The sequence below is a fragment of the Microtus ochrogaster genome, chromosome X, assembly GCF_000317375.1.
Source record: "Microtus ochrogaster isolate Prairie Vole_2 chromosome X, MicOch1.0, whole genome shotgun sequence".
Lineage (NCBI taxonomy): Eukaryota > Metazoa > Chordata > Mammalia > Rodentia > Cricetidae > Microtus > Microtus ochrogaster.
In genome coordinates this window covers 39,244,068-39,254,731 of record NC_022026.1, presented here as the reverse complement: position 1 = coordinate 39,254,731, position 10,664 = coordinate 39,244,068, and the positions used below count along the sequence as shown (strand labels likewise).

General features: G+C 39.1%; 1 protein-coding gene across 2 annotated transcripts in view; it reads right to left on the bottom strand.

The window, feature by feature from the left end:
• The window catches only part of Wwc3 (WWC family member 3), a 108,977-nt gene that overhangs the window by 42,821 nt on the left and 55,492 nt on the right, over window positions 1-10,664 (bottom strand). For both annotated transcript variants that reach the window (XM_013350590.2, XM_005358700.3), the window contains exons 4-5: window positions 10,509-10,585; window positions 8,783-8,862 (exon numbers count right to left, since the gene is read on the bottom strand). In XM_013350590.2, coding sequence (XP_013206044.2) covers window positions 8,783-8,862; window positions 10,509-10,585 — 157 coding nt within the window. The remainder of the gene's footprint in view (window positions 1-8,782; window positions 8,863-10,508; window positions 10,586-10,664) is intronic.

Sequence of the window (10,664 nt, the reverse complement as noted above, 5' to 3'; positions counted from 1 at the left end):
GAGGGAGGGAGGGAAAGAGAGAATGAATATAATATATGAGAGTAGCTTGTTAGTCCCTGTTTCCGGGATACCCTGGAACAGAAATTCTCCAAAAGGAACCCACATAGGGGCTCTGGGCCATATCTCATCTCCATAGCTTTCCTATTCTGTATAAGGTTGTTTTCCCAGAAGGAAATGGACAGTGTCTGCTGTAAAAATGTGAAAGGATCTGGATTGAAGGCTCAACAATTAAGAGCACTTGCTGATCTTGCAGAGAACCTGAATTCAGTTCCCAGTATGCTCATATGGCAATTTACAATTGTCTGTTACTTCAGTTCCAGGAGCTCCAATGCTCTCTTCCATACTCCTCGGGCACTGGGTACACAAGTGGTACACATACATGCAAGTAGGTAAAACTCTCATACTCATAACATAAAAATAAATATTTTGAAAAAATGAAAGTCATTGGATTACAGATTCTCAGAAACTAAGCCTCTGAAAAATCATTATCAAAATAATTGCATATTATTACAAAATACATTGCTACATAAACTATGTTATTCAATCATATATAAGTATTCTGGACAGGTGTTGGTGGTGGCACATGCCTTTAATTCCAGCACTGAGGAGGCAGAGGCAGGCAGGTCACTGTAAGCTCTGGGATAGCCTGGTCTACAAAGGGAATTCCAGGACAGCCAGGGCTACACAGAGAAATCCTGTCTCGATAAAACAAAAAAGTATTCTAATAGAAATAGCATCTACAAATAATTCAGCATATCAAGTACCTAGTAGATGATGGCAGAATCATGCTACATGCTTTACACTGGGAATATCATTTAAACTCTAAACAGATTTTTAAGATAATCATAATCCTCTTATAATGAAGAAGTTGAAGTTTGGAGCAATTAACTAAGTTAAATGTCTAGATGACAAGTTAATATGTGGAAGGGCAGGGATTCAATACTCATCCATACACTAAGCTTGCACAGGATCAAAGTGTAAAGTGATGTCCCAATCTGTGCAGTGTGTCATACATCACTCACTCAGAGTGGCCAAGTTGCGACCAGACAGATATTTACAAGAAGTAATATTTCACAGAAGTCAAAATGCTTTAATTTTACAATCACAACCAATAATTATCTAACAAAAACTTCGAAAGGACGAGATCTTTTTTTTTTTCACTTCTGAAAATTTTACTTATCTAAGACTTCCCTTTCCTTTTAAAAATTCTTTGTTGGGATGGATCAAATCTGAATCCCACCATTGTGAAAACTAAGACAGAAAGTTATAGGCTGGATTACATAGTGAATTTCGGGTCATCCTGAGATATAGAGTGAGCACTTGTTTCCCCAAATAAATGTGTATAGAAACTCTGGTCAAATTCAGATGACCACTTAATTATTTTGTCTTTTATAAAACATCAATATGCTTTACTTCATAAAGAAAGTCATAATATTTGCCAAAGGACTGCATTTTTAGTTTTGTTATTAAGAGTATAAATCTGTGTTTATGTTCTATATTTCTGATAATAGAAAAGTGATCACTTCTCAGGAAAAATAAAATATACTAACAAAGTCATACGCTTTTATGCAGTGTAAAAAATATTTAGTACAAAGACTCAAAAATCTTTAGTTTTCCATACTCTGTTTTGCACATAGCTCAGGACAGTTGAGTAGCTTGCTGAAGGTTAGAGCCTGTAAGAAATATAGTGAGAAGGCCAGAGAAGGCTCCTCCTATCAGTACTCATCCTTTTCATCATTAGGTTAACAAGACACTCACAGTCAAGGGCTCCAAATGCCTACTGTGTCAAACCTGAAGACTACTCATACACTCAGCCTTACAGGTTTTTTTTTTTTTGCCAAGAAGTAAACTGAGGGGAAAAAGGGATAAAATATTAGCTCAGATAGGGAACCTCATACGAGTAAAAGAGACATTTAGAGATGTTTACTATTAACCTCATATCATATTGCCCTAAGGTTTCCTTTTTGGTGATCAGTTGAAGAAACTGGTAGAATTTACTAGAAGAAGAAGGATAAAACCTAACACCTTAAACCTTCATCTTTGAGAAAAGAGGTGCCAGTTCTCTAGAGCTATTCCATGTTAACACCACAGATTACAACACAAAAGAATAAATATTTTTGTTATAACCACTACATTTTAAATTAGCAGTTCTAGAACAGGCTTTGCATGTGCATCAGGAAGCTTTTGGCAGCTTGCTGTTAACAGCAGGTCCCCTGTGGAACCTGGGTCTGTCCCATCACTGGAAACAATGTTCATTTTTGTTTACATCCCATTTCTGTGTCTTACTGCTGAATACTGCCAGAAGGGGATTGCACAATCTGTACCTTATGCTGGTGCTAAGGGGGTACTGTTAATAGAACCCTACTCTAGTTGTACACAATTTCATTATTTTTTGGACCTCTAAATCCTCAGACAGAAAGTGTTAACTCTCTTATCTAGTAATGCCTCGGCATGATATCAAATACTTAGAAGTGTGTAGTCATTCTCATTTAAGCAAATAGGTGTAACTCTATCCATCCTCAACTGGAAGTTCCTTACTCAACTGTAAGCCTGAGAGGCTCACAGAGTGGTAGGAAAGAACCTAGTAGAAACTGGTTATTGGACCACTTAGTGGACACTCCTTTTGGTAATGTGAATAGCAGACATAAGTAATAGAACTTCTTAAAGCCCAGGGCTCAAATGAAACATAATCCAAAATGTAAAGCAGAAGTAAATACTTGAGCAGTTAATAAGAAGGTAACCAGGCCAATTAACAGATCTCCCTAAGATCCTGGCAGCCCAAAACTTTTGGACTGAGGATGACCTTCCCTCAAGGCTCAGAGGGCCCCAGTATTTATGGGTGAAGTAAATGACATGACAGCTAGCAGAGACCATGCTATCAGTCACTCCCACAGCACTCAGACTAGGATCCATTCATTATGCTGAGTTATCACTGTTCAAGAAATTGTCTGAGTCCTCCTGGTGGGGTAGAAACCAAGGCAAAGTGTCACTTGAATCATTAAGGTAACCAGCAAAATAAAAATCATGAATCCATAGTTTTAAATAAAATGAAGCCACTTTAGGGTCCACGTGTAAGTGAGAGTTTGCCTCTTTCAATAGGATGGTTCATCAAGGATATAAACAAGATGTCACTTGCCCCAGAAACCCACAGAAAAGAAGGATGAATTTAGGCTGTAAGCACCAGTACTAAAAGCAAGTGTCCCAGCTAGCAAGGTGGTCAAGGGGACTGGCATGGATGAATGAGATTGAAACTAGGGGCAAATGAAGTTGGTCCAGTAGGCTAACTCATCAAACATCTATCTTATAGTCTAGGAGAGAGAGAAGGCCACATGAGAATCATAAGGTGGGGAGATATTTAAAAAGAATCTCTGTGGTTACTCACAAGAATCATGAATCACAACAGTGGTTCAGCTCAGAGCGGACAGAGAAGAATCTGTGAGAGGGATTGGGTGCCAAGTGTGGAAATATCACACCACAAACAACAAATATGGTAGTAAGGGAGTCAGGACAGCATTCTGGCCATCAAACCAGTATCAGGGACACTGCATTGTTAGGAGAAACTTAGAGTAAAGCCATGTTAAGTGGACTTCTCGGTCCAGACAGCTTAGAATTAGCACAAGTTTCACTTCTGCTCTCCAAATGGGGCACTATCAAGGGGATTCTGTCCATACCTGTGAGCATGCCTAGCACATTCTTATGTTTGCTCATTCCACCAATATGCTTTAGTTTTTGTACCCTTCTATTTGCCTCTGGACACTAGCAATGAGTCACATTAAGATAATTTTCAAGTTAGGTTCCAAAAACTTGAGGGCAACAGAGTCCAGTGATCTTTCACTGAAATAGCTCACTTAAGACATTTTTCAAGATAAATAATGCTTCTATTTTTTGAAGACTTTTACAAAGATCCCTGAGGGAAATAAATGCAAGTGAATAACACCCATAGATGCTTTCATTCACCAATGAGAGAGGCAAAAATGCCATAGCTTGTCAATACATTCTGTTGGCAAAGTCATGGAAAACAGAAATGTTCACTTTCAGTGGTAGGAAGACAAAATGATGCAGCTGCTGCAAGAAAATTTGGCAATGTCCAATATTTGAGAAATATATTTATCCTGTGACCAACGAAACTAACTTTTAAGTGCTTATCCTAAAAGATACACATGTACAAAAGGAGACAGAAAGCTTAGGGGAAACATTATGCATGGTCGTAGCAAGCCACCAAAGCCAGAATTCACTGAAAATCTGGAAAATCAAGAACTGAAATTTAAATCAGAGAAACCATACAGGCTACACAAATTCTTTTCCTGAACAAATCAGTTATCAGGAAAACAAAAGGAGAAGACTCACAGATGAAGAGGTTTAACAGATACACCAAACAAATGCACTGTGTGGGCCTCACTGGAATCTGGAGCCAAACAGAATGGGGAAACAAGGAAGCTCTTTGCTGATGGGTGCTTAGTAAGTGGGATAGTAGGACTCAGATTACATTCTAAAAGGGGTCTGTAGCTTTAGAAAAAGATTTATCAATTAAATGTGATTTGGGGATTTGTTTCAGTAAGAACTTAGGGAATAAGACAGGGCTATATATTTGCCAAGACTAGACACTGTGGTGTTAAAATAGGATGAGGGCTATAGGAGGCTTTAATTATATTCTTCTCTCTCCTTTTATATGTCTTCTATCATTGAAAGCTTGCATCTCTACACACACACGCACACACACACACACACACACACACACACACATAAATAAAACTTCATCATTAATCTGGGGAATATAGCCAAGGCCAGCTCCCCTCCACAAATATTTACAGCATATATGGATTTAAAAAAAATACAAAAGATTCTTTTTTCCTCCCTTGGACTCAAGCATAATGATGGATTTCCTTGCTAGCCAGGAAATTCACCAAGATAAACAAGTCAAGTTTAAAATGTTATAAGCAGCCAAACTCCTGTTGAGGTGCTCTGAAGCTTCTGGGAAGCAAGAACAGCAGACAATTTCTGGAGGAAAACCTAAGGCTGCTGCCCTAAACCCGTTAGTAATTAAAAACAAAACAAAACCATAAGCTTCACATTTATGTACAACACTTCATTTGTTATCTGAATTTAGAGCCTTGATTTCACAGTGACAGTGGGATGACCATTTTTTCTCAAACAATTTCGCCATGAACAATATAAATATGCATGATTTATTTGATTGAAACAGCAGAAAATTAGGATGTAAAAATTATCTCTTAGTCAGTGGTACTCAGGGCAAGGTATCAGCTTGTTTTTCACTTGCAAAGAATTTTAAGAGTGATGCAATTATCTATGTTTTCTCCTTTTCCTGAGGTTGTATCACAGAATACAGTAAACACATAGTGATAATGCAGCTTCCAACAGAGCAGTAACATGCTATTCAAGTAGGGCTCTCTTGGGGAGTTCCTTCCTAAAAGGTGTTTGGAGCCTGGCCCTCTGGTAGGGCACAGAAATAAAGGTAAGCTCCTCCCTCAGGACCAAGGCTAGGTCCACAATCTCCCCATCTACCTTTTGACAGGTATGTGTGGGTATCCTCCATGACCTCAGACATGCAGGAAGAGCCTCCCTTTGGAAAGACAGAAGTTTACAATGACTGTTCCTAAGCATGGAGTTTGCTAAGACAAGCAGAAACTAACTAGAATCATCATACCTCTCTCTTTTAGAACCCCAATTCATGTCATGGCAGTTGCAGGCATGAAATTAAGCTTCTCCCTGTGTTCATTCATACTACATAGCAGGAGAAACAGAGGCCACCTCCTATGCTTGAGCCACTTAGAACTACTCCAGGTGAACTACTACTTCCTGGCAAGGCCAAAAGGGAAGTCCATTTTCCAGTTCCCAGCATATTTTATGTTCCAGATTATTCAATCTTAACCGGATACTACAAACTTTGTATTCAAACTGGGAAATGGGCTATCCACAATGGGCCATGAGAAGCACTGGGCACCAAGCTCAGCAATTCCCTGAAAAAGCCTTTAGGGAAAAGCACAAGAATTGGCTCCCTATGAGCTTTGAAGCTACTGTACACCCTCCGAATCTTCCTGAACCTAGTCTTAACATTTTTTAAGTAAAAAAAAAAAACAACAAAAAAATTAAGTGGAGCACAGCTTCCAACATACAAAGAAAGAGCCCTCTATCAAAATCTCAGATTATTCCACACAGGAGTAAAGCTACTAGTAGCAAAAGGCATTGAAAGCAGGAAAATCAACCTCCTATTCAACTACATAGTCCAGGCAACTTTTTCATCCCTTTTATTCATCCCTTTTAAAGGAACAGTCACAACACACAGGGAAGTAACTTCGAAAGTGTTGAGAGATCTGGAGGCTCTCTGAATGATGGAGGAGGGACGGGTAGATAAAAAGCCTGCACCAATAATACACTGGGAAGTATTGCATCAAGCAGACCAAATGAGCAACAAAGCCAGTAGCCAGGAAGCATACAGTGACAATGCAGCTTCCTACAGAGCAGCACTGGAGAAGAGGCTTGATTTGCTTAAGACAAAACTTTTAAAAAGCAAAATAAAAACAGCTGTGCTAACTGACTAGCGCTAATTCAAAGAATCTCAGATTGCAGAACCAAAACCCAGGCAGACCACACAGATTGCTCAGTGCTACTAGTAAAGAACAAAGAGGGATAATGACTTTAAAAGAGCTCAGAAGGCATTAGCTGATCGGCTTATCAAAACCCACCTGCAGGGGGCATGCCTGGGTTTCTGAATAAACTGTCACCTTTTTAACATTCCTGGGAGTCAGGGTCAGAAAATGCCAAGTTCCCCCAAGCAAAATCCAACAAATCTTCTGTTTTGTGTCTTCCCTGGTACCAAGATGACCTTAATATAAAAGGAACACATAAAGCAACCCTGAACCAACCCCAATCCTGGCTGACTACAAACGTCAGTCTCCAGCTGGATAAGTGGTTCACAAATTAAAGTACTTGCTGGATAAGCAACAAACAAGAAGACCAGAATTTTTAGAATTTCGATCACCAGAACCCATTTAATTGTCAGGTAGTGTGACAGCCTGCTTATAACTCCAGTACTCATAAGGTGGAAACAGGAGTTCTGGGTTCCATTGAGAATCCCTATTTTAATGAATAAGGTGGAAAGTGATGAAGACTCCTGGATGGCAGCCTCAGGCCTCCACATGCATGACATGCAGGTCCACCCACACTCAAACAAGCACACACAAACACACCCCAAACACATACATATGAAAAAGGAAAAATAAGTCAATCTCAATTTAATGATCAAAAATAATCTGATATGACCAGATCATAACCCTCGCATAAGGCTGAGGTAAATACACACAACAAACACACATCTATTAATTCCCCATACAGATCAGCATTGCCCTCATATTGTTACAGTGTTACTGAGTGTGAATCCAGGATACAAAACATGCTATGCTGCTCATCTTTTCCGATTACAATAACCATTACAGATGGACCCCCTACCTTGGTTGAAGGTTAACTAGATACCAGGTAATTTTACATTTTGGGCAAATAATTTGATCAGCACTGCTAATCAACTGCATATTTTTACCCCTCCACCATTCTTCTGTTGAAGCCCTGGGCTCTAATGTGAAGGTACTTGGATGGGGCTGGTGGTTAGAAAAGGTCATATGTGTACACACAAATGCCCTCAAAAGAAAAGGAAGAGAGATCAAAACTTATACAATCTCTCTCAGCCATGTAAGGATACAGTCAGTGTAAAGGTGACTCCAAGTCTGGAACTGGGTCATTTCTAGGAACAGACTCAGACTTCCAGACTACATGCATAATTATGAAATAAAAGACAGTTCTTTAAGCCACCCAGCAGATGGTATTTTGTTGTAGCAAGCAGAATGGCTAAGACAATCGAGTAAAGAGGAGAAACACAGGCACAGAAAGCACATGCCAAGTTTAGCCAGTGGAACCAGGCTCTGAAAGGTCTCTGAGGAAATAAGTCTACACTACTTTCTTAAGAAGACTAATTCTTTCAGGCCAACATTATCACCATCTATAACCTGACTCTCACTCACTTAATGTGCTGATTTAATACAATTGTGTTATATTAAATTGAATTGTAAGAAATTTCTCCTCAAACTGTTTATAGGAATACGGTTCTAACTGCAAGGGTGAAAAGGAATTAGTCTTGCACTGTCCAGCAGTACTTTCTGTGATGGGTGTCTAAAGCCTATGCTGCTCAGTGTGTACCCATTGGCCCTGTGCTTCTCAACTGCAGGCACTTGACTATGTCTGGATATATTACAAATTGTCACAATGGGAGTTGGTTGCTGCACAGTTCTTTGGTGTGCAGGATGGTCCACACCAAGAGACATCTAGCCCAAAATATCACTATTGTCATGGTACAGAAAATATGTCCTTCCCATGTGTGACCACTGAGAACTTCAGATGTGATTACTGAGACTGAGAAACTAGACTGTAATTTTATTAGAATTAAATTTAGAATTAAAAAATTTAAGAGAAACTAATACAATCCTGAATTTAAAGGTAAATAGTCATGTGAGTCTTAAGCAGTACATCTATTTAAAATGTATGCATAAATATAAAAAGGGTTTTGCTTCCCAAGTACTTCCATTTGAAGAAATAAGGTATCCGCAAGGAAAAGAAAGATTCTGATGTTTGAGATCAGAAAATAATGAGCAAAAATGAAAGCATAAAAGCTACAGTCTTGAGACTTTTGAACATAACACGTTCAGGTATGAAATGTGTCAGAAAAAAGGAAATCACAAGAAAATGCTCCCATGTACACATGCAAGTAACTCACTCTTGTAGGGTCTCCACACCCTTCTCTTTGTACTGCAGTTCCTGCTTCATCTGGGTCAGCTCTCGTTTTAATCTGGAAAGCTGAAAACAATTTTTTTTTCAAATCCAAGCAGCAATAAATTATTTGTACAATAGTCATCCAAGTTATTCCTTAGCTTTCTACTGCATGAATCACCCACTCTGCACTACTCTAGGAAAACTGCCTTACTTAGATGAAAAAAAAAACCCACTCCTAAGGAGTGCTATAAAAAACTGTCTTTTGGATGTAGCATGGTGTTGCTCTTGTGAACTCACAGCAACTCTGGCTACCTGCTACAAGACTTGCACAAAATCAAGCCAGCCACAATTCCAGCATAGATGGAGAAGAGGGTCCCTTACTGAGAAGTTAATAGCTGATGGGGAAGGAAAAAAATCATCTTCTTGTCAGAATGTGGTCACTGGTAGAACTCCCATGCTGAAGTAGATACCCACACATACGGGCAAACACTAATTGGACTTAGGTTATCAAAGAAAGAAAGAAAAGACACAAAGTTGGAAAAGAGATGTGTCGAGAGGATAGGGGGAGAGTTGGAAGGGGGGAAATGGTTAGTGGATATGATTATATTTCATTATATACATGTATGAAATTTTCCAATGAATAATTTTTTTTCCGTTTTTTGGTTTTTCGAGACAGGGTTTCTCTGTGGCTTTGGTTCCTGTCCTGGAACTAGCTCTTGTAGACCAGCCTGGTCTCGAACTCACAGAGATCCGCCTGCCTCTGCCTCCCAAGTGCTGGGATTAAAGGCGTGTGCCACCACCGCCCGGCTCCAATGAATAATTTTTAAACCTCTAATTCTGACAGGTCCTATGCAAGTGGGGACTAGTTGTTGTTTTTGAGGCTAACAATGTACATATCACAAAATGTAAAATTTTATCATCTTCACTTGTATTTATTTCTCATAGATGTTACCAAGGATACTTGGAGCCTCTGACTACCTGAACCTCAATTCCCTGATATGATTCCTTAAATAGATTCTGGAACCTAATCTATGTTTCCATCAAACCACAGGGTAATAGGCCTACAAACCTGCAAATTTAAGATCTACTGGTGGTTTTTTTTGCTGAGTTTAAAACTTGAGAACTGAAACACACATAGCCTATTTTATGGAATGGCACACCAGTAAAAGAGGAGGCCTCATTACCAAGATATTTCCCGAGCTTTGTCACAAAACTATATACGGATCCTCTCTCAGACAAGCAGGTGAATAGGGCCTAAAGGGATGAGACAAGGTGTCACTTAATGAATGTAGGTGTCACCAGGGAAGGATCAGAATCCTTTTGATGAAGCACTGGCTATTAGGAACTGGCTCTTTGGGGACTAGCAACTCAAGGAGAACAACAGATACCAAGGGTCAAAAGCAATATTCTACTGGAAGCGCTGTGGCACTGGGCCCAGACACCGTTCCATCTTCCCAAATGGTTGGATGGTTTATAGTCTATCCTATAAAACATCCAATGGAAACTGGCTACTTTTTGCCTGATGAGCAACAGCTTCAAAACAAAATATTTTTATGCTATTGCAAAACAAGTGCAAAATAAAGCAAAATGCAACAATAATTTGGGAAATAAAAATCTTACCAATATCTTGGTATCAGACATACCAATGACCACACAATGAATCACGATAAATATCATTACATAAAAATACATACAGTGCTTCCATTTGTGAAAACCCTGGTTTTACTTACCCTGTCCCGGCGACTTGCTATTTCTGCTTTAATCTGGTGTGGATCATACTTTGTATTAGTTGAATATCCGGAGAAGGCTAAGGAAAAAGAAAATGTTTTATTTTATAACAGGGTCTTTAAAATAAATGAACAAAAGAAACTTCTGATTCACCATGT